The following is a 22,993-nucleotide window of genomic DNA, read 5'->3' on the forward strand; positions in this document are numbered from 1 at the left end:
AAGAACCTGCTCCTTTCCTGACACCTACCAGGCACACGGCTGCCTGGAGCAGAGAGCAAAGCACTCGGCAGGCTGGGGGCCGTTCGGAGCGTGCACATGGAAAAGTTGCTCTCTGGAGCTTTGCAGCTCACGCCGCTGAGCTTTTCACCTCGCAGAGCTGATGGGGGAGCACATGAAATCCGTGCCCTGAGGTTCGCTGCTCAGCTTTTGAGCATCTCCCGGGAGCCAGCTGCCTGCTGCATCCCATCCCACTAGGATGTGCTGCTGGCTGGGGGGCTCCACTGCTGCAGTTTGGTGCAACTCCAAGGTAGCAACGCTGGGATGAGCCAGCACGGGAGCTGGACCCTACACCAAGGGAGAATCCCACACCTCCATCGAGGTGGTCTCCTGACCCTCCAAGCTAGGAGAGCCAAGGCAGGCAAGCCCCAGAACAGCATCCCTGGGTCCAACAACTGCTGAGCACCAGGGCTTGGGGAGCCCATCCTGCACCCGGCTCCGGAGCACAGCGTGGTGTATCTAATCCAGCTAATGAATTCTGCTGAAAGTCTTTTCTACTGTAATTTGAGAGGGAAGTTGAACGCTTCATATTTTCAAGTGATTTTAAATCCAGAGGGTGATACAATTGTCTTGGTATTACCAGGTGCCTTTCTCCGTGGGCTGGGATTCGTCACAGTAAAATTAGGCGTTTAGAAGTGTCTTTTCTGGGCTGGCTGCACAGGCTGTGATCAGCGCACGTGGGCTTCAGAGGGGCTGATCCATCCCACCAAGATGGACACCCCAACGCAGGGGTCTTCATCTGAGCCAGTATGAGCTGCAATCCCACCTGTAGAGCCCATCCACTCTCCCAACTGTCTGAAATCATGGAAGCAAGATGCTGGGGTGGGAGAGCATCCTCCTGCCCTCCCCGCCAGCAGCCTTGCCAGCCAGGTCTGTGCCTGCAGAGAGCAGCCCGTCCCCGTGCCAGAGCACGGGGCCACCAGCCTGAAAGGCAGCAGATATGATTCAGAGTCTGGTTAATGGGAAGGAGGATTATGCAAACGAGCAGCGTTTGGCAGGGCCAGAGCAGCAGCGGCAAGAAGGCAGCGAGGAACCGTTGGTGCCATCATAAATCAGCAGCAGTTGGATTTACAGCCCCTGCACGAGCCAAAGCCTCCGGATGCTCCTGACTGCACGCAAGCCTGGTTACAGCTCCCAGCCCGGCAGGAGAAGCATCCCAAGATGACCTTCCCAGCAGGATTGCCTGCGATGTGCTCTCCCCATGCACCATCCGGGCTCGGCAGGGGCTGCTGAGCAGGGACCACCCCTTGCTCTGCAAGAAAAGTTTTGTTAGAAGGGCTGGACAATTCTGTTCAGGCTTTTTGTTTGCCTGGGATTCACTCCAACAAGCAAGCCAAGCCTGCTGGAGAGCTGGGAGTGGAGCAAGGACCGACCTGCCAGTCAGGAGCACGTGGTGGTGGCCCTTCAGCTCATGCTGCAGACACTGGGGGCTTCACCGAGCGTGTCCCCACCACCTCGGGGTGGTCCCTCACCATACCAGGCAGCACCAGCCAGCTTCTACAGGAAGGAAGGAGTTAAACCAAACTCTCCTGCCAAGCCATTGCCAACGCGGGGAGGAAAGGTTCAGCAGGCTGGAGAAGCCGAGGCCATCCTTTCATTCCTCCAAGGCTCCCAAAGTCAGCGAGCTGCCTTCTCTTTTGTGTGAGCCGCCAGGACCGCACAAATAAATTGGCACCGGAGCGCTAAAAATAACCGCAACCAATAGCTCCATCATTTATATCCATAGCAACATTGTTTAAAGCCTTTTTCCTGCCTGTGGGCTGTCTCACACTTAGCGCTGAATGCCAAGCCGGAGATTGGCAGCTTTCATAAGGAGCCAGAGCCTGGTGGAGAATCAAACGCCGGCCCCAAATGTGAAGAGGCTGCAACTTCATGCTATTATTTCTGGGCATGTTCATCTCACAAATGGTCTTTAGTCATATGCTATTATCATGATGATAAGCCTTCGACTCTGAACTCCTACAGCAATAATAAACCCCAAAGCCGTTGGCATTTGTGCCATTTAAAATCCACCCGCCTTGGGAAAAATGATCCTTTTAATGATTATTAAGCCATTTTTCTCTAGCGTCACCCAGTCTTGGAGTGCTTCCAGAATTTATAAGTAACATACAACCCTTGAAATAGAAAGAAGATGGCTTTTTTTATTATTATTATTGTTATTTAAGCCTGGCCTATGGATCCCATCACTGCTCTTGCCTCTGTTGGCTTTGGGTTCATCAGTGGGCAGGGCAGGCGAGCAGTATGATCACCCAGCACGTGAGCTGCGATGCTCATCCTGCATGACTTGGGCCACTCTTGGAGGATGATGAGACCAAATAGGTCCCCACCACGTGTCCCATCCGGAAGGAAAAAGCCACATCCCATGTGCAGGGCCATCTGCCCATCCCGCTTGGCTGTTGGCAGGGTTCTGGTCTTGCAGCAGGCGTGGGGAGCCGAGGCCAAGGCTAGCTGACGTTGCCACCTCGGGCATGTTCACGAAGGCCAGGTGCTGCTTGCATCCTCCTGAAAGGAAGAAAAGCCAGGAATCAGCCGGACTCCCCCAAGACCATGGCCAGCGCGTGTGCAAGATGGGCTTTCAGCGATGGATAAATGAGAACGCACACCTTGGGAGCGTGCCTAGAACATCTGGAAGAGCGTTTGGACAGCAAACCACAACAACGTGTCTACTTTTTTTGTCTTTTTTCCAATAAAAAGGGGCACGATGTTTTCCACCCATGTGCAGCTATGACCATTACACCAAAACAAGCCCTGACCTTCTCCTTTACGCACAATTTTGACGGCGGCTCACTTCCCGCAGTAATTTCCTGCGCTGCCAGACCCGTATGTCTGGTCAGTGCTTCGCTGAGCTGCTTTTTCATGCATCTCCCCTCGGAACACCATCGGGAAGGAAGGATAGGGCTCTGTCATGGTGGCAAGTGGTTGGGGAGCGTGAAGGTTTGCTGCAGGGAGGTGTGACTGGGATCATTTCGATAGGCGACTCCCTGTGTGAATGCACAGAGTGAAAACTGTGGCATTTCGGTACATTTTGGTGCATTCTGCAAATTCATAAATGAGTGGTTTGGAGGAGAGTCAGTCAGGGAACATCCAGGTGAATCTGCTTCTCCCCACTTTACCCCAAATCCTTGAGACTTTCCTTAAAGGAACACATCCTTTAAGCTGCAGGGGCAGGGGTGGGGAATGGGAAAACATTCTCAAACCCACAAAGGATGGTTAGATGTGGGAAAGGATGAGCACAGCAAGCTCTCCCACTCCCACCCTCCCAGGGACCTGGGCTCCAGTCCCAGCTGAGGTTGTCCCCAGCGGTATCGTGGCCTCTCGTAGCGACTCCTTGCAGCTCTCACACGTTGCACGGCCAGCGCGGAGCCTGCTGATGGTTGCAGCGCGTTTGCACATCCCTCTGGACCCGTGTGCATGGGTGGGGGTGATGACAAGGCTGTATTTTCTGACAAACCCAGTGACAAACTCAAAACCAAGTGACAACCCAGAGTGAACATCCAAAATAGCCGAGCTGGGGCAGGGGGGCTTTGCTGGCCCCTGCCTCCTCCCTCTCCCTGCATCCCGCTGCCTGCCTGCAGCTCAGCTTGTTGCTGTTTTCTTTTCTGCTAGCAACAAGCCACTCATAGAAATGCAAATCTGCTTTAATTAAGGAGGCTACTAAACAGCAATTAGGATCCCAGCTCTTGTGCTGCTCCCTTGGGGTGATCCTCTCCTCTAGCGGGAGATCGCTCCTGCAGGGCTGTTGGAAGAACTGGGGGTACAGGGATCCCACCAAGCTCTCCTCTCCAACCCCTTTTCTCCCATCCTTGTCTTCAGGATGGTCCACCAAGGCAGGACAGGGACATTTCCCTTCACAAGTCCCTCAGGTGATATGTTTGGCCTCGTATTGCTCAGGGAGAGCCTTTCCCAGCCAGGCTGGGCTCCTTTTGCCATCCAAATGGTGCAGGAGAGCCCAGCTGATGGGCTCCCAAGGTTTTTCCAACAGAAATTTCTCCACCATATTGGGCAGGCTGGTTGCAGGTCACTGATTGTGGCTTGCGGGTAGCAGCTGCTTGTCAGTGCCTCTTTCTGCCCTCCTACTGCTTCGTTAAGCTCCTGGGAGCAATTAGTGTAATGGTGATTTAGCAAATCTGGGAGAGCACAGAAGAAGACCAGGTGTGTTGGGTTCTTGCTTTGCTTCTGGAGCAAAAAGCCCTTCTCAGAGGCCAGGTTCACCAGGGAGGTTTCCACGGGATGGTGCGGTCACCATCTAGTGCCGGGGATGGGAGAGGAGAGATGGGGACACCCTGGTGCTTTGTGGGGGCAGAAAACCAGCAGAGCCTTAAAGCAAAGCCCCTGCTCTGCGTCCTTCTGCATCAGAGGAGGTGAGGGAATGCTTCTCCATCCCTCCCCTCAAAGAGGAACCCCGACGTCCCTCCACAGCTCTGCTAACAGCCTCCCCAGCACCGCCAGAGCCTCGCATGGCAGCCAGCCGTGCCAGGTGCCAGCAGCCCTCTCCTCTCTCTTGCAGGGCCACCCATCATCTCCAGCACCCAGACGCAGCACGCCCTGCACGGCCAGAAAGGGCAGATCAAGTGCTTCATCCGCAGCACCCCGCCGCCAGACCGAATTGTGAGTAGCATCCCATGGGAAACGGTGGGCGCCTTGTACACCTTTAGGGTGCCCTACGGTGGGCAAACCTGCCCCAGGCTGACCCCTCTCTTGCTTGGCAGGCTTGGTCCTGGAAGGAGAACGTCCTGGAGTCTGGGACCTCCGGGCGCTACACGGTGGAGACCGTCAGCACGGATGAGGGTGTCATCTCCACACTGACCATCAGCAACATCGTCCGGGCTGATTTCCAAACCATTTATAACTGCACCGCCTGGAACAGCTTCGGCTCCGACACGGAGATCATCCGGCTCAAAGAGCAAGGTGGGCATCCCTGCGGAGCCAGTGGGGGCTGTTGAGCAGCGGGAATTAGCAGCTGGCCGGGCTGTAAGAGCGGGGAGATGCTGTGAGAGGCAGGAGGTGCTCGGAAAAGCTCTTGGGATGTCAAAGAGGAAAATAGGAAGGATGGTGAAAGTGCTCCAGCCGTGCTAGCTGTAGGGTTGCATCCTTAGGGTACCTGGCAGAGGGTCAGGAGGTGGGACAAGCCCTGCCAAGTCTCTGCTTGAGACGGTATTGCCCAATTTTGCCTGTCCTGCTGAAGTTGGAGGGCACGGGCCGACCCTGCACCCTCCACTCCTTGTCCCACAGCACAAGGTGATACCACTGCCACAGGCTGGAGGATTATTTATAGCCTTGGAGAAACAGGACCAGCTGCTCCTACCAGACCCCGCTGCTCCGCGGTGATGGGGTTGAGCAGGAGGAAGGCGTTTGGGCTGGTGGCAACCCTCCATCCCGGCCACCAGCCGCTACAGCAGCACGTGTTTTGCAGGGCTGGGCTTGCCCACCCAGCCTCCAAGGCACCTCGAGAAATTCTCAGGGTCTGGCCAGGGGATTTCCACTCTTAGGGCTCTCCATAGCAGGGGAGGGAGATGGCCTTTGTGAGCAACGCTTAGCTCCTGGAGGAACTCCAGTTCCCTTCTATTTTATTAAATGCCAGGGCAGGCAGGTGGATTGTTCTCATTAAGCCGTGATTTATAGGCAAGGCTGCCATCCAGATTAAATCAGAGCTAAATGAACCCCTTAAAATTAGCCTTGGGCTTCTTCCAATGCAAACAGAGCCAGTGGTTTTTCCAGGTCGTCTGCCAGTCAGCGGGAGCACTCAGCAGCAAGCCCTGGGTCCCGGCAGAGGGTGGCCGGGCAGCCGAGCCGGGTCGGAGCCGGCGACACAGCATCCAAGTCCGCAGCCGGCTCCGCATCTCAGATCTGAGCATCCCTGGCTAGGTGATGCGAGGGGACATCCCTGCCTTGGACAGGGGGATGCCACAGGGTGGCTGAGGATGCCGTAGGTGGCAGAGGACGTCCCCTTCACGGGGGCATCCCCGCGCTCGGAGCAGAAAGCGGAGCAGAGGGCTGAGTGCTCAGGAAGGCTGACATGTGCGCTTGGGCTGTGCAAGGCTGTGGACACTTGCTTTATTTTCAAACAGGTACGGAAATGAAATCAGGAGCTGGTATTCAAGCAGGTATGGAAATCATGAGCTGACGGTGAATGTGAATTGTCCCCAGCCATTACCACACCTGAGGACCCGGCGTCCTTATCCTGGCCCGCAGCATTCTGGCAGGGCAGGCAGGGCAGGGCAGAAGGGGCGTAGGAAAGCTGCAGGGCAGGGATGGGGACAGGGGCTGGGAAGCTGGAGCGCTCCTGTCTCCGCTCTGCCACCGACCCGCTCTGCAAACCCACACCGCCTTTCTGTGCCCCAGCTCCCCAGCCACCGAGAGGGGGATGATACGCCGCCGCCGCGCTTCAAAGTGCTGCGAAAGGGACCACTGAAGTGCTCTTACGAGGCAGAAAAGAGGGAGAACACAGGTTTCCAGGGTTATTTGCAGACATCAGCTTGTCTCAGCATCTTGGGAGAGTGCTAGCCAGCATCCATTGCAGCCAGAGCAGGGCTGAATGGATTTTCGGGCAGATGCTGTGGGATGTGCTGCCCTTGTGCCTTCCTTGTCCGCTGCACCAGAGCAGGGTGCGTGAGGGAGCACGTAGCCAGCAAACTGCTCCTCCTCAGCTCGCCCTTGCCTTCAGGATGCAGTTTCACCATCCCAGCCGCTGGTTCCTGTCACTGCCCTTTTGCTGTTAGCTTTCTCTTCAGCCCAGAAGAGCCCCCGGCACTTTCCCCACCCCATTCCCTGCATGATTCTCCATCATCTTCACCACCATCACTACCTGCTTCTTGCTGAGTTCTGCATTGCAGATCCCGCTCCTCCAATAAGCCAGTAAGCACTCCCAGGGACTCCAGGCTCCTGTCTTCTCACCCTTTTGCTCCACATTCCCCTGGGAGAGCTGAAAAAAAATCCCACGATGAGTTACCCCATTGGCAGGAGTGCTGCCTAGCAGGTGGCCTCAAGACATCCAGAGAAGAAAATCCCAGTTTCTTCCTGCTGGGGCTTAGCTGGTGTGCTGGAGGATGCTGGTTTCAGGATGAGCTCCTTGGTGCAGCCCGAACCAGCTCCAGCATCTGCGACCTGAGCTCCGGCTCGAGGCTGCGGGGCATGTGGGACTTGACTTTTCATTAGAGACCCCAGGGGAATTCGTGCACTCGGCAGGTTTTGCGATCTGCTCAGTGCCACGTGAGTCACGTCACCGGTGGCCTAGCTTGGGTGACAAGTGACGCATCAAGGGACTAGCAAACCCCAGCAGAAAATGCATGAGGAAGCTGGAAACCGAAAAGCATCAGCATAAACCACTAACCGAATCGCTTGAAACAGCAAGCTAAGCGGGGAAGATTAAAGGCTCTTTTTAGATCAAGCATGAGTGGAAGAAGCTGAACTCAACCAGCACCTTTTTCTGATCACCCTGCAGTTCTCAGAGTAGGGCTCAGGACCGATGATGCCCCATGGCCACCGCTAAAGGGTAGCATGAAGTGGCTTTATAACTCCCCTGTGCCAGCTGGGATTAGATAACGTTGAAGAAATCCTTTGCTGACTACATGGGGAAGATGCTGATGGAATTATGACTCCCCCGGTCCCACCAGTAAGGATGTGTGCCCTTTAGGAAGGCTGAAAGGCACAGGCAGAATCTGTGATCCCAGGTCCAGGATGACATTTGCAGTCAAAACCAGCCAGTGGACAATGAGAAATGATTTCTTTATCACCCGGTCAAGTAGCAGCCCTGAGGCTGCTGAGCTTTGCTTCGCAGCTGGGTCACCCACGTGTCCCCGTGGTCCAGCAGCACTCACATCCCCCAGCTGTGCAGACAAAGAGGAAAGAGGACCACCTCTCTGCATCCATTTTTTTCCGAAGTTTATCCCGTCCATTTGCAAGCCAGGGATCCAGAGGAGAAAACACGTGTCGGAGGTGTCCAGGAAAGCGGTGAGGACACGCTCACCCAGCTTGGACAGGGTTACCCCTCTTTTGGCTCACTGTGGCTTCACAAGAGCCTTTGGGGTGGCTAGGAAGAACAGGAATGGGGACCTATAGGTATCTGCTGCTTTTGGGGAGAGAGTCTTGGGGATGCGGTTTATCATCCCAGCCAACATAAGCAGTTTGTGGTACCCACGGCTTTGATGTCCTGCGAGCGGGAGTGCTGCCTGTCGCTGCCGGGCAATAACCCAGAGAGCAGGCACTGACCCAGCTCTCGCCGTTAAGTAGGAGCTGTGCTCTGAGGGACTTCAGGAACTGAGCAGGGAGATAACAAGGCTCTTGGGCTGCAAATCTGACCCTCTCACCATAAATGTGATTTCGTATTCCACCCTCCCCACACCTCGCAAGCTGCTGCCTGGATCTGCGCAAATATATCAGCTTTGCTGGCTGAGCCGCGGTCTGAAATCCCCGCCGGGAACCCAACTGCAAAGTTATTGTAGGCAGAAGGATGCAAGCACGTAACCCCTGCTCTGTGGCAGGCTCTGCTCCCCCGGGGCTGCCTCCCGCAGCCCCCTGCCTACACACACACACACCCCCCGCAGCCCTCGCCCACCACAGCCGCCTGGCCTCTGCTCATCCCCGGCAGGGGCAATCCCTCCTGTCCCAGCCCTTGTAGCGCCCGCAGGGGTTGGAGGAGCAAGGACAGAGTTGATAAGCCAAGGGAGAAGGCAGGCCACTGGGATATAAAACAAGCAGAGGCTGTGAATGATGGCCCTTGGGTTAATTCATCCATATATACTTAACAGCATCTGCTAAGACAGCTGAGCTACCGCCTCTGGCAGGTGGGCTCGGTGCCCGACTCCATCCCTCTGTTCCAGCTCCAGCCTCTCTCCCATCCTGCCCTGGTGCCATTTCTCTTTCTTAATAGTATTAACACACCATTTTCTTTTGCGCTTTTCATCCTGTAGAGAGATTCATTCATTAACCCGCAGGGCGCAGTTGTTAACCTGCTCTTCTGGCTCCCTCTTCTCTCCCTCCCAGGGGAAACTGAGGCACAGAGAGATGGGGGCTTGCACAAACTGCGGCACGCAGCAGCAGCCCGCGCCGGTGTCACCCACGCAGGGACGAGGGAGCGGGGAAGGAGGTCCATTTGGCCCCAAAACCCTCCCCAGGCTCATCACCGAGCCGCTTTCCAGTCGCCAGGGGTGGGTCCCTTGGGGAAAAGCCACCTCCCTGACCTTCATCCCGGCTTCATGCTCCCTCTCTTTCCTCTTGCAGAGTCGGTGCCGATGGCGGTGATCATCGGAGTGGCCGTGGGGGCCGGCGTGGCGTTCCTGGTGTTGATGGCCACCATCGTCGCCTTCTGCTGCGCCCGCTCCCAGAGGAGTAAGTGTCTCCCCTGACCCCGCTGCATCCTTTCAGGCAGGGCTGGGGCTAAAACCTTGCTGAGGCGGGGGGGGGGGGGGGGGGAAATAGCATGGGTCACAAAGAAATTAGAAGCTGCATTTACTGACATGGCACCGGCACAATCTGCTCCTCGTCTTGGTCTACCGAATGCTCAGCAAACGGCAGCCCCGTGGGAGGAGAGGATTTCGGAGCGCGTGGGAAAACGTGCCAGGGTAAACGCTGCTCCACACTAGAGCATCCTAGGGGCAAAGGGATTGCAAAGGGACCTGCTCTTCCTCCCTGCCCTGGAGAAATCCTGAGCTCCCAGAGGGAGAAGCTTCCTCACCATGCCACGTCGGTGCTTAAAAACCCTCCTCCGTTTGTGCTCTGTTCGGCTTCTGTTCTCATTCCATTTTTCTCGACATAAAAACGCGTGTTTCCTAGTGGGAAAAATACAGCCAGCTGAGGGGATTTACATGGAACGTGTGGGTTTTGAAGCCTGGCTGTGGTGGGAATACAAGTTAAAGCGTCATTAGAGACACAGGTAGAGGAGGAGGAGGAGTAAACAGTGTGGCATCGTGTTGCCTCATTAAAAAGACACCAGAAAATTAAAGGAGGATTGTTGACTAAATGAAAAGGCATCAAACCAGGAGAGAGAAGAGTGTGATTGTCTGGAGCATCCCAGGCCACGGGGGAGTAGAGGAGATACTCGACGATGCTCCCAGCTTGGGAGACGGGTGGTACAGATGCTGGGATGCCAAGCTCTGTGTGTGTGTGCCAGAAAACCCAGTTGTTTTTCTTTCCTTTTTATTTTCCCTCCTCTTGATCGTTTGCAAAGCAATCAGGCACCAGGCTCCTCCTGGATTTGAGTATTAACGCACGGCCTCCCATGGCAGAAATGTGTTTCATTTTAGGAGTGATAACGATGCCTCTCTCTGGTTTATCCCGTTTTTTCTGAACTCTTGCAGCCTTCATTAGCAAGTATTAATGAACTAAATGGAGGGCAGTCATTCATCTTGCTTTTTGGGGAAGGATTGCTGATGGACAGGACCCCAGACCAGGCCAGTTTGACGTTGCAGAGACCATTCAGCAACGATGAACGACTTGAGCACCTGAAGAAAGCCAGGACCAAACCGTGTCACCGTGTCCACGGTTGGACGTAATCGGCCGTGCTTTCCCCATGCTGCATCACTCGGAGCCGGGGAGAGCATGTGCTTCATTATCTTCCTCTAATTTGATGTCACCAGATGGTGCAGGGTTCTTTACAGGACCTGGGATTTAACGCTAATGCCGTGACAACAGGTCGAAGATGTGGTGCACGTGCCGGCTTGGAGGGTCCCTCACAAGCTGGAAGCATGTAGGGGTTCGGCAGCTTTTTGGAGAAAAACCAGGGCTTGTCCTTCCAGGAGGGGACAACCCCACCCAAGTGTCTTGTGTGATTTATCCCTTGGATTCCCAGGAATCGGGAAGAAGAGGCATTTTCCTCGCCAGGGCTGGGAGCGTGTGGATTGGGAAGAGGGTAGTGGGAAGAGGGAGGCAAGGCAGTGCTTGGGGTCCCTTTCCTCCGCTGCGTTTCCAGTGCTGTCCCACTTAGAAAGACTTTGGTGTCCTGTATGCAACGAGCTGCTGGGTCTGGGCATCTTCCCAGCGCGCTCGCTGCACCGCTGCTGTTCCTTGGCTTCTCCTGCAGTGCCATGCCCTGGGGAGAGGTCCTCAGCATCCCTGGACCAGAGCACAGCTCCCTGTGCTTCCCACAAGGCTTCTTTGCTACATCACTTTCGGATCAGAGCAAGCGAGTGGGAAGAGATCATCCAAGAGATCGGCAAAGATCCCTGCCCTGATCTCCCTTCCCTCCCCAAAGTGAAACAGGAGGAGGAATGGCTCAACTTTTTCTGGAGAGCCAGACCCAGCCAGGGATGCCAGCTTGGTAACAGATGCTTTGCTGGGTGCTTGGGCTGCCGCCCGTGAGGAGCGGGATGCTGTGGTGCCGACGAGGCAAATCCTGGGTGCAGGTGGGGTTCCCCAGCCTGAGATGGGTGCAGGGAGCAGGGGGTGCTGCTGGCACCATTTGGTCCCCCGTCACGTAGCTCTAAAAGCCACTTGGAGCTGCCAAAACAAGGTCCCCCCCTGGTTTTCGGGGGGGAGCAGCAGCAGCTAAACCAGCCCCCGAGCGATAGTCGGTGCAAAACCCTGCAGGGGAGGGCTTGGCTGTGCCAGGGCAAAGGGCTTTTATCCCTGTTTTGCAGGTGCTAATGCAAACTGGATGCTGTGACCCATATCTCCAGCAGCAGGTGAGCATTAGGAAGGTAGAAACAGCGGGCTGAAAGGTGAGGAAAGGACTTTCATCACGGTTAGTGGGTGTGAAATCAGCAGAGGTATTCCAGAGACCAGCTCAGGAGGGATAGGACCAGCAGAGCACTTTGGTATCAGGAGAGGGACTCATTTCCTACCAGGATGGCTACAGATGCCTCTCCCAAGACAAACCAGAGCGGTGTTACATCATTTAAAACAACAGCTTGCAAACAAAAACCTGCCGGCAGGCTGTGGGGATGGCTCCCGGCGGAGGGGACAAGGTGACCCAGCAGTAACTCCGGAGAAGATACCTCCTCCTCATGGCTACAACCGGCCACCAGCCATTGACTAATGGGGACGGCAATTCCTGGCCTTGCTTTGGAGAGATGCAGCAAAAAAATGCACTGGGTGCAGCTGGAAAAGAAAAAACAAACAAACAAACCAACCAGACTTTACTGCACATCTGTTGTTGTACCTTCGGTGACTTAACGGCCCAGAGTTATTTAAGGGGGAACACTCCTGGGAGAGGATGTGCAAGACAGTAATTAGCTTCCCTGTGTGATTAAAGACGGAGGTTCCAGCACCAGGAACATGGTCCCAGCAGGAAAAAAAAAAAAAAAAACCCAACAAAAAAAACCAGTGGCAACTTCACAGTGAAACCCTTTGCCTTGCCCCCTGAGGCTTGGACACGTCTGTGGGTGACAGCAGGGCGGCAGGGATCAGGCATGGGAGGCTGAGATAGATGAATTTGAGGATGGAGCTTCACGCCGGCCTCGGTTGCCTGATTCCGTTTGGTTTACAGATGAAATGCCCAGCTCCTCCTGCGTGGGGTCCAGCCCATGCTGGTGCCATCCTGGCCTGGCAGGGGCTGCTGGTTCCTGCAGCTGGAGGTGGAGCGGCTGAACCCAGCGGTCCAGGGCGGTTTCGGGTCCGCAAGGGTCCTGGGAGGTTGGAGCCACGTTGTCGGCTGGAGCCCAGCTTCAAAGCTGTGAGATGTTTAGATCCGGCTGTTCAGATTTGCATCCATCTCTGCTTTTCATCTTGGCTGTTTCTGCTCCTGCTGCTCGGCGTCTTTGGTTTAATTTTGCTAAAATGATTTCTTCAAAGCACACCTGACACCTTCAGGGGAGGCAGAGAGGCTCTCCAGAAATGTTTTTCTCTGCCCTGCGTGAAAACAGGCTGCCTGGAGCAGCAGCCAGGGATGATCCGGTTGTTCCTGCAGCCCTGGCTCTGTCTTTGTGCATTGCTTGGCCTTTTCCATATGTACCTTCACCCCAAACCTAGGGAAGGCTTTTCTCAGGGGCTTCCTGGTGCCAGGGGGAGAGCTGGTGCATCCCTCAGGAGCTGTATTCCACGTGCTCCCTGAGCATCCATGGTCTGGACAAAGAGCCCCCCACCTGCCTGAGCAGTTCTGCTGCGGCCAGCCCCGTCAGTAGCACCAGGAGTACGGCAGGGACTGCCCAAGCTCCCAAAGGAATTAAACCAGAAATCTGAGCTCCCCAGAGGTGAAGGTTTCACGTGCCTGTGCCTTATGGCCATGCCAGGAGTGCTCCTGCAATTCCCAGCTGGGCTTGCTGAGCTGGGGTGAGTTTTCCAGACGTCCTCAGCAATCTGTCGGGTCCCTGAGGATGCTCCGCCATCGCCTTGGACTAACCCCCCTTCTCCTTCTCGCTCTTTGCCCAGATCTCAAAGGTGTGGTTTCTGCCAAGAACGATATCCGCGTGGAGATCGTGCACAAGGAGCCGGCCTCGGGCAGGGAGACGGAGGAGCACCCAACCATCAAGCAGCTGATGGTAAGGATTTACTACTTCTCCCCGTAAGCCGTTACTCCATGTAAGTGTTTGACGGCAACGAGTCCAGGCACATGTAGTTCAGCACCATAATCCCCACTCAAGGCAAAGATGCTCTTCCAGAAATCGTGCTCTTGAGATACACGTTCTCCTGCCATAAAAGCTCCTGGAGTGAAACTTTGCTAATGAGGAGGGAGAACTGGGAGAGGTTTATTGCAGTAGCCCAGCCGCCCGCCAGGCTAATGGCAAAACAAATTTGCCACCTCGCGTGGGGAAAGAGCTGCAGACTGCAGGTAGATACGCCATAGGTGAGCACGCTGTAATAATGAGCTAATTAGCCAGCGAGAGCTGCGCTCTCCGGGACACACTTTGGAGGGTCATACGTGCAAAAATAACGCAGGTGCACGCAGTTGGGTGCGGATTGCTAACACTGGGGGTGTGGGGGCAGCCTGGACCTGGCTCGGCAATAACCCCCGAGGTGTCACCAAGGCCACTGCCCTTGCCTGAGGGGACCAAGAGCCACAGGCAGGGCAAGAGGCTGATGATGGAGATCCCAGGAAATTCCCCCTCAGCCCACCGCATCCTTGCAGCCTGGCCGCAGGCTGCTGCCCTCGCTGGTGTCGCCGCTGTTCTCCGCCTCTCAGCCCCAGTTTGCTTTTGCATTCGCTTGCTGGTGGCGTGGGTGACAAATAGAAGCCGAGCAAATGGCAAAGGAAGGGAAAGGGAGGAAGGATTGAAGAGGCTAGAGGCAGCTTTCTAAGCTGCTGGGTGGGTTTTTGCCTGCCCTGACCCTCCGTTTTTTGGGCAGCACTTGCAAGCATCAGTATGCCCCGCTTGCAAAAGCTGCTCGATGAATTACCGGCGGAAAGGCAAGGCTGAGCATCGTAGGGTGGGCAGAATTGATGCCTGCCAGTGCACATTTACAGCAAGGGACCCTCAAAATGAGAAGGCAGGAGGAGATGGAGATCTGGCACATTATCCCAGCACCGCTGAGGTTGCTGTGCAAGAAGAGTTCCCAGTTTTGCCCTGCAGAGTCTGTAAATCCACAGCGGGATTTTGCAAGGCTTCACTCACTGAAAGGACAGAGGCAGCTGGGATTCTGGTTTGGAGCCATCTGCTGAGATGAAGGGAACCAGGAGCTTCCTCTCCGTAGGATCCTGTACCTCCATCCGTACGGACAGCGATCAACAGCACCAAGCCCAGATCCAGCTCCAAAAGAGGGGCCAGGATCAGCCCGAATCCCACTCAAGCCCTTAACCACCGAGCTGGAAGCCCGCCCCGAGCCTCAGCAGATGGGACCTACGGGGAACATTCATCACCGATGAGTAAACGATGAAGAGGATGGTTGTGGGAGGTGAGGCCCAGGATCTTTTAAGACATCATGGGGACTTGCTCAGGTTATTTGCAGGAGCCAGAAGGTGATTATTTCACATCCGTGTGTGCCCTTGATGAGGCTGGTACCAGAGCAGCGCAGAGCTCTGCTGGGCACATCTCAGTAAGGATGCTGGCAGGATGGAAATGGTGCAGAAAAAAATGACAATATTTATCTGATAGCTGGAGAAAAAAACGCCTTACGGGGAGAGGTTTATAGAACTCATGTGTTTTAGCTTATCAGCAAGACTGCTGAGAGGTGGTTTGGTTGGAGCACGGTATAGAGGGGCTATTTAAGTAAATTTAAGTATTTTAAGTAGGGTAGGCAAAGACGAGCACTTTTGGATACAGCATAACAGAGTGTTACAGCCTGGCTGCTGGACTCTGGTCCCCAGAAGGTGATTTTCCCCCTCTCGTGGCCAAATCCAGGTGCTTTTCCTGAAGATACATCAGTTGGAAATCACGTTATTGGATCAACACTGCTCAAGAGGTTGGAAGAGATGGTGCATGGTCTCTGCCCCTGATGCTGGGCAGACTGGGTGCTGCCTGGGACATCCTACCTGGCAGGGAGAAGACATCTAAGCCCTCTCCCCTGCCTGAACCGGAGCCTCCCCATCCTCATCTGCCCTTGGCAAGGGTATTCCCAGTAAATACTTCCCAGTTTCTTCTCCCCTTGGAGGCCCCGGGGACCCCCGCTCTCCCTCATCCTCCTCCTTGCTGTTCCCAACAGCCAGTGTGAGCATCTTCCTCTGGCCATTCAAGACCCAAGCTTTGGATGCTAAACAGATTCCTAATAAGAGACTCCAAGTTTGTCAGTGAAATGATGGAACAAGTTTAAAAAACTCATCCTTGCTAATGAGCACTGATGCGACCTCCCCAGCAGGAGCAGGGGGGAGCACAGCACCCCTCGCTTGCTCCCTACCCCACGCCAGGACTCTCCTGCTCTCCCTCCTCCCTGTACCAGCGTTATTTCCAGCTTTTATTTTCCAGCTTTTATTGCAGCTTCTTCACCTGCCTTCCCTAAGCTTCCGGTGATCTTTCCAGCCCGGGCTCAATCTCGACGGTGTCCTCTGGAATGATCCCCTTGCCCTCAGCAATGTTCATAACACCTTGCAGTTTTAATATCAACTGCAAATTTCATTAACATGCTGGGTGCTCGCACGGAGAAATCATTAATGCAGATGTTAACGAAAAGCAGGCCACGCTTGCAAACAGCTCCCCTCTGCTCCACATCTTGCTGTGATGCTTTCGCGTCAGCCTTTCCCCTCTGCATCCCAGACCCTCGGCCAAGCCCCCACGGTCCAGCACGGCTCGACCTGCTCCTGCCAGGCTCCAGGAATGAAGATCCACCCTCGGCACCGCGGATGGAGCCGTTGCTCCTCGGTTTCCCACCGTGTCTCTGCTCTGCCAGAGTATTTCTGGCTGCAGAGTGCCAGCACGACTCTTCTCCCCCCGCCGCCCCCTCCCCAAATGCTATTGCATTTGTTATTCTCCAGCCATCTGTGACCTCCGCAGCTCTCCGTGCTTTTCACAAATAATTATTCATGCATCTATAAATTCATTAACACCTTAGGATACACGTCATGCTGTCTGATTTGCATATGTTCACATTGTCTCAGTGCCGTCTCCCCCCCCCCCCCCCCAGTCCTCCATTAGCTGTTCCACCAGGCACTGCCTACGGGCAGGGGAAAGGCTGCCAGCCCGCAGGGCCAGAAAGCGAACAGCAGCCGGTGGCTGGAGGCAAAAGAGCTGCTGAAAGGGTCTCATTCTGGAAAGAAATAAATCACAACAGCAGCTTTCTCTCTCCTGCCAGGGTGCATTGCATCGGCACGCCAATTCGGCTGCACCTGGTCTGTGATCAGGAGGTTGAGGAGCATCACCAGCTCTGACGTGGCATAACCTCCCCTGGTACCCTGGCTGGGTTGTATTCCCGGCTGAACGGGATCCGTGCCTCAGGTTCCTTATCTGTGAAATGGGGCTGATGATCCTAAAGGAGCCATCCTCGCTATTAGGAGCAATCCTGATAGATGATCCCAAAGTGACCAGCAGGCGAGAGCATCCCAAGCCAAAGGGTCCAGTGTGGCCGCACAGACCCAGGCATCGCCTTCGAGTTATATTTGGGGTGGAACAGTCAGAACAACCCATCCAGCAGACAGGTTGGTGATCTTTTCCTGGCTCACCTTTCCTGTCCCCATCTTGAAATCCGTTCCTCTGCTCCAAGGGATGTTCTCAGTTTGCTCACAGCCCCCAGATCGACACCGGACACATTTTCCACTCAGGAGCACAGCTCAGATCCCCACGGAAGAGGAAAAACCCAAAAAGCAGAGGTGAAATTCAGGGCAAGGCTCGTTTCTACCTACAGCCCAGCTGTCACAGCATCATTTTCTCTGCCTTTCTCCCCGAGCAGTGCTCCAAGTGCCGACAGCCAGTGCCGCTGCAGCCCTGGGAGGCACCAGCCACCCCTGAGCTGGAGGTGCAGGCTGATCTCCACTACCCCAGGGACACTTACCCTGTGCCAGGTCTGGATCAGAGCCCAGTGGCACCTCCATGACATCCATCCTGGCCCGAGAGGCTCCAGACATGTCCCTCCTGCACAGCCACCACCTTCCAGAAGCCCCTGGCAGGGTACCGGCGTGGGCACAGCACCAGCCAGCATGCCCATGCTTCCTCCAGCCAGGAGATGAAGACCACATAAAAAAATCAGTGTGAAAATGTTGGTGACCTTCACGGCTCTGGCTTTGTGGGGTGATGGTGGAGCTGGAATCCGAAGGCAGGTAACACCTTTAGGGGTGCTGGGGTGCATCGAGCCAGGCACTGTGCGAGCACGGAGAAGCTGGCATCCACCACAGCAAGCTCACAAGAAAGGAAGAAGGATGCGAGAAGGATGGCAGGACATCCTGGAGAAAGGAAGAAGGATGCGAGAAGGATGGCAGGACATCCTGGAGAAAGGAAGAAGGATGCGAGAAGGATGGCAGGACATCCTGGAGAAAGGAAGAAGGATGCGAGAAGGATGGCAGGACATCCTGGAGAAAGGAAGAAGGATGCGAGAAGGATGGCAGGACATCCTGGAGAAAGGAAGAAGGATGCAAGAAGGATGGCAGGACAACCCACAGGCTGGCTGGCATCACGCCGCCGCCACCTTTGCCCATCCAAAAGCAACATTTGGGGGGAGTAGGGGGGGACAGGGTGATGCAGCTTCTCTGGGGGGCACAGGGCTGGGCAGCATGGGGGTGGGTGGGCGCTCGCATCGCTAGGCTGGCATTTGAAGGTGATAAACCCTCAGCTGGCTGGGAAATCCCAGCAGGTTTTTTTTTTATTTGTGTGCTTGTTTCCTCGCCGGCAGCTGGTCCCCGCTGGGAGCAGAGGTGCCACCATCTTGGGAATCTATTAAACAACATCCCTCGCCCCTGGTAGGGTTTGACCCACAGGAGTTTCAAAGTGCTGCTGAGTGGCAGCCAATTACCCAACAAGCGGGAAACGTTATAATTAAACAAGGGACGAGGTGGGAGGAGGCACCTCGCCTGGGGTGAGGGGCTCGCCCTCCAGCCTGCCAGGTCTGGATGGATGCTCGGGGACCAGGACAGGCACTCTGGAGGGGGCAGCGTTTTAAAAAACATATTGTCTCGGCTAATGAAAGCCAAGAATTTAATATCTGGTCTGCGGGATGTGACATCCCAGCTGAAAGCGGCTTCATTTGGCAGCGTTAAATGAGGGAGCGCTCCAGTGGGCAGAGGGTTAGGAGGCACAGCGCCGGAGCTGGCCACTGTTTTCGTAATTTAAGTGCCATTTCCCTGCCTGGAGTGACCTTGAGAAGTCACTCTGCTTTGCAGGGATGCACTGCCCCGGTGGATGGAGCCAGCTCAGCAAAGCCAATGTGATGCTTCATCCTGTCAAGGGGCTCACTGCCTTTTGCAGTGGGGGAAACTGAGGCAAGAAGTGGTGGCGGTCAGGGGTACGGTTCATCGCATCCCTTAGCCGCACTGATCCAGGAGCGACCAGTGAGGTTTGGACGTGGGGAACTGGGATGGCTTTACGCCACGCTGCCCAACTGCGCGCACCGGTCTCACCGTGGCAAAGGCTGCTGGCAGCTGGCAGTTGCCAAGCGGGATTAAGTCCTGGAATGACATTCCCAGGATCAGGCCATGCGCTTGGATTCAGCGGGGCTGGCAGGAGGGGGAATGGTGGGCACGTGGCTCCAACAGGCGGCTTTATCGCCGGCCATCTGCATGGCAGCAACGCGGCCGAGGGACCAAAGCATACATATTGGTGCTGTAGCCCAGCTGGAAAAATCCATGGCTCCGGAAGAAACAGGCTGGAGCATCCCGTGCCGGCATCCGCAAGCACGCTGGTGGCTTGTGGCTGTGCCCTGGACATTTCTGGTCTCTTTTTTTCATCTATTTCCCTCTCCCCTCAGCTCAGCTCCCCCACTGCCTCTGCATTCATAAAGCTCGTTAATATCGGTAATAGAGTTAACTAACTTTCCTTGGCTCGCTGGTGTTTACCCAGCGATGGCAAAGAGAGGAAGGCAAGCTAACGAGCATCCCGCCGCCCACCTAATTAACGGCGTGAGATTGCATCGGGGCTAAAGCCACCACGCAAACTTTAATAAAGGTGGCGTTAATGACCAGCTGCTGTAATGTGGGAACTGGAAGCGGAGGGATGCGATGGAGGGATGCGATGGCGCTTTATGGCCCGTGGCTTGCGCGGGGGCTCGGTGCCCTCTGACGGCGCAGGGGCTCACTGCATCCCCCCAAATCCAGGGGGAATTGTAGGAATTGGGGACCCCCACGGGGCTTGGGGAGCATCCTGGTGCCTGGATTGTGCCGGTCATCCTCGAAGAGGCCACATGAAATGGTTTAAAATACCTCGTCAAAGCCGACGTTTAATCCCAGGGAGGTCGCGCCGCCGGCAGGGCTGGGACTTTGGTTCTCACCGGCTCGTCTCCCCCCTCCATCGCCCCACGCCGAGGAGCAGCCACGGCCGAGGAGAACTGGTTTCGCCTTTTCTTTCTGAGCCAGGACCTGTAAAACCTTTGCGATGGGTTTCTGCATGCCCATCCCATGCCAGTGCAGTGACACTTCAGGGTGTCACTGTGGCTGGCCGGCAGAATAAAAATAACCCCCCACACCCCTCCGCTCTTCCCTGCACCGAATTTAATCCTCGGTGACACTTTGATTTTACCCTGGTAAATCAAGGGCTCTTCCAGGCACTTTTTTCTTCCCTAGGAAAACTCAGGTACTTTAATTTATTGCATTTAATAGACGTATCAAAGGCTTGCAGGAGATGAACAGAAAGTGCTGCAGGGCGAATTTCCACAACCACTTACCATTGGAAAAAGGAGAAATTGGGCAATAAAAAGGGATTTGGGGGGCTTATTTGGGCCGTGACCGGGGCAGCTGCGATGCCAGCACCAGGGCACAGCACCCAGGCTGGCTGTGCGCAGTCAATAGCGGAGAAGATAAAAAAAGGCAGCTGAGAAATTGGTTGATATTATGCTTCTGCACAGCCTTGCCATGCTGAAGGAAGGGTAATTAAAGCCAGGGTCTAATTAATGTGTCTTTCTCCCCCTCCCCACCGCCACCAAACGTGGTCAGCCTTCAAAGGAAGGCGAAGGCGGCACGTCGGGGTGGCAGCATCCACCTCCGGGGGTCTGCGAAGGAGCAGTAGGAGCAAAATTTAAGTCAAATCAAACCAAAAGGAGCTTCTCCAGCCCGTCCATCCCCTCCTGACCCCCAAGCCCCTGGGGTGGGCAAAGCCTCCAAGGCTCAAAGCTTTTGCGACAAGCCAATATCATGGGGAGGGGGGAGGGGGTAGAAAATAAAATTGAGGCTTTCACGTTAATTACAGTATTGTGGCAACGCCAGAACCGAGCTCAGATTTTTGAGATGTTAGTGGCCAAGTTCAGCTGAGGAGGAAAGGATGAAATGAAAGGGAAAAAAAAATGGGAGGGGAAAAAAAAAGGTGATTTGGGGGGTTTGTTCTGGGCAGGTGGGGTGCAGCCCCAACACTCACCACGGTGGATGTAAATAATTCATTTTCCACATCAGCCCAGCCTTTTTAGTCCTAAAAAGGGGGGGTGGGGGGCGTGGGTGTGGTGGAAACAACATAAAAAGTAACCCAGGGAATTGGATGGCTTTGCTGCCCTCCGACACTGCCCCACTGGGGTGTCCCTGGGCAAATGCTTTAATTCGACGTGGGGCTGGTGGCAGGCGCGGGGCTCACCCCACGTGGCGTGGGGCCAGGCAGCCCCGGGCTGGGGGGGCAGCGGGTGCTGACACCCACCTGCATCCTTTCCTAGATGGACCGGGGGGAGTTTTCAGCAGGACTCGGTGCTGAAGCAGCTCGAGGTGCTTCAAGGAGGAGGAGAAGGAGTTTCAAAACCTGAAGGTGAGCCGGACCCTGGGGACACGGCCCCCTTCGTCCCCAGCCCCACGAAGAGATGTGGCTTAACCACCCCCACCCCCCCCCAGGTCACTGCTGCTAGAGGGGCTGCAGCATGTGGCCGAGGCAGTTGCACCCCAGGGTGCTGGGCACCACTCCCTGTGCTCGCTGCAGGGCAGGACCACCTCATTCCTCGCCCAGCACTGTGTCTTCCAGGCTTTCTGTCCTTGTGCCGTGTCCCCTGGTGTCACCAGAGGGCTGTCCCTGCACTGGGAGGGATGCTGTGGCACCCCGGTGCTGTTTTCTGGGTCCCATCACCCTTTGAAGGATTTAAAAAAACAAAGGGTTGGGGGGCGTGCCAAGGCAATGGGGTGCGAGGGGCACCCATGCCTCCCTCTGCCCTGATTTGGAGGGAGCCCAGCCGAGCAGGATGCAGTGGTGGCCAGAGGATGCTCTGATGCTGCGGGCAGGAGGGCTTGGTGGTGGAGGGTGGGTAGCCAAGCCAGGTGGGCATCCCAAACACCAGGGCGCACAGGGAGGGTGGGCACCACCAACCTGCCCCCCTCCACCACCTTTTTCCCACCCCACAGGACCCCACCAACGGCTACTACAGCGTGAACACCTTCAAGGAGCACCACTCGACCCCCACCATCTCGCTGTCGGGGTGCCCGGCAGACCTGCGCCCCGCCAGCAAGCAGCGGGTGCCCACCGGCATGTCCTTCACCAACATCTACAGCACCCTGAGCGGGCAGAGCCGCCTCTACGACTACAGCCAGCGCTTTGTGCTGGGCATGGGCAGCAGCTCCATCGAGCTGTGCGAGCGCGAATTCCAGCGCGGCTCCATGAGCGACAGCAGCTCCTTCCTCGACACCCAGTGCGACAGCAGCATCAGCAGCAGCGGCAAGCAGGACGGCTACGTGCAGTTCGACAAGGCCAGCAAGGCGTCCGCCTCCCTCCTCCCATCATTCCCAGTCTTCTTCCCAAAACTCAGACCCCCAGCCGGCCCCTGCAGAGGCGGATGCAGACGCACGTTTGAGCCCCTCTGGGGATGCTCGGGACCCTCCGCGTGGGCGCCGGTGGCTTCGCGCTAAGGACAAGTCGCACCCGCTGGGAGCAGCGGTGGGAAGAGGCCGGTTCCAGTGTCCCCCACCCCCCCCCGGCCCTCCAAAGTGGGGCTGCGGATTAAGGGACCGGCCGAGCACCATCCCACCCACCCCCCCGGTACATGCCCAAGCACAACCCCGCTGAGGACGCGCCGAGCCCTGGGGAGCCGTCCCCTCCGTGGGGCTGGGGGTGCCCCCCGGCCTGACCACGCACCCCCCTGCGCCCACCCAGCCCGCTCGCCTCCGCTTCCCGCTGCCCCCCTCCTTCCCTTCCTTCTTGGTGTTCGGTGTCCATACTTATAGAGTCCGTTTCGGGGGGGGGGGGTAGGGGGGGGTCCCACCACGTGGGACAGGATGGGGAGGGGGGGGGGGGAACACATCGGTGGGACGGGGACCCCCCCAGGAAGGGCCTCTCCGCGCTGTATCGCAGCGCCGCGGTCAATACAAGAGGTGTTTTCTCGTGGCACGCCTGGGCTGATGGCCACCCCCGCCAGGACACCGGCTCATTTGGTGACACAGAGCCTGGGTGCACCGTGGCCTCGCCATAGGGTCCCCACCTTGGGGACATGGGCACAGGGGACCCCAGCGCCCGAGCCAGGCGATGGGGCATCGCAGCAGGTAAGGGGCAGCTGGGGACACTGGCGTGGGGACATGGGGACACGCTGGCACAGG

At 56.2% G+C, this 22,993-nt stretch overlaps 1 protein-coding gene across 1 annotated transcript in view; it reads left to right on the forward strand.

Annotated features, from left to right (window-relative positions):
• Positions 1-22,402, forward strand: part of KIRREL3 (kirre like nephrin family adhesion molecule 3) — a 340,186-nt gene extending 317,784 nt beyond the window's left edge. The window contains 11 exon segments of the mRNA XM_055819503.1: positions 4,565-4,665; positions 4,767-4,965; positions 6,126-6,161; positions 9,277-9,384; positions 13,360-13,469; positions 21,136-21,150; positions 21,152-21,190; positions 21,192-21,224; positions 21,809-22,171; positions 22,173-22,211; positions 22,213-22,402. Coding sequence (XP_055675478.1) covers positions 4,565-4,665; positions 4,767-4,965; positions 6,126-6,161; positions 9,277-9,384; positions 13,360-13,469; positions 21,136-21,150; positions 21,152-21,190; positions 21,192-21,224; positions 21,809-22,171; positions 22,173-22,211; positions 22,213-22,254 — 1,085 coding nt within the window. The 3' untranslated portion in view covers positions 22,255-22,402.
• Positions 22,403-22,993: the final 591 nt, after the last annotated feature.

Source organism: Falco peregrinus, chromosome 15 (genome assembly GCF_023634155.1).
Source record: "Falco peregrinus isolate bFalPer1 chromosome 15, bFalPer1.pri, whole genome shotgun sequence".
Classification (NCBI taxonomy): domain Eukaryota; kingdom Metazoa; phylum Chordata; class Aves; order Falconiformes; family Falconidae; genus Falco; species Falco peregrinus.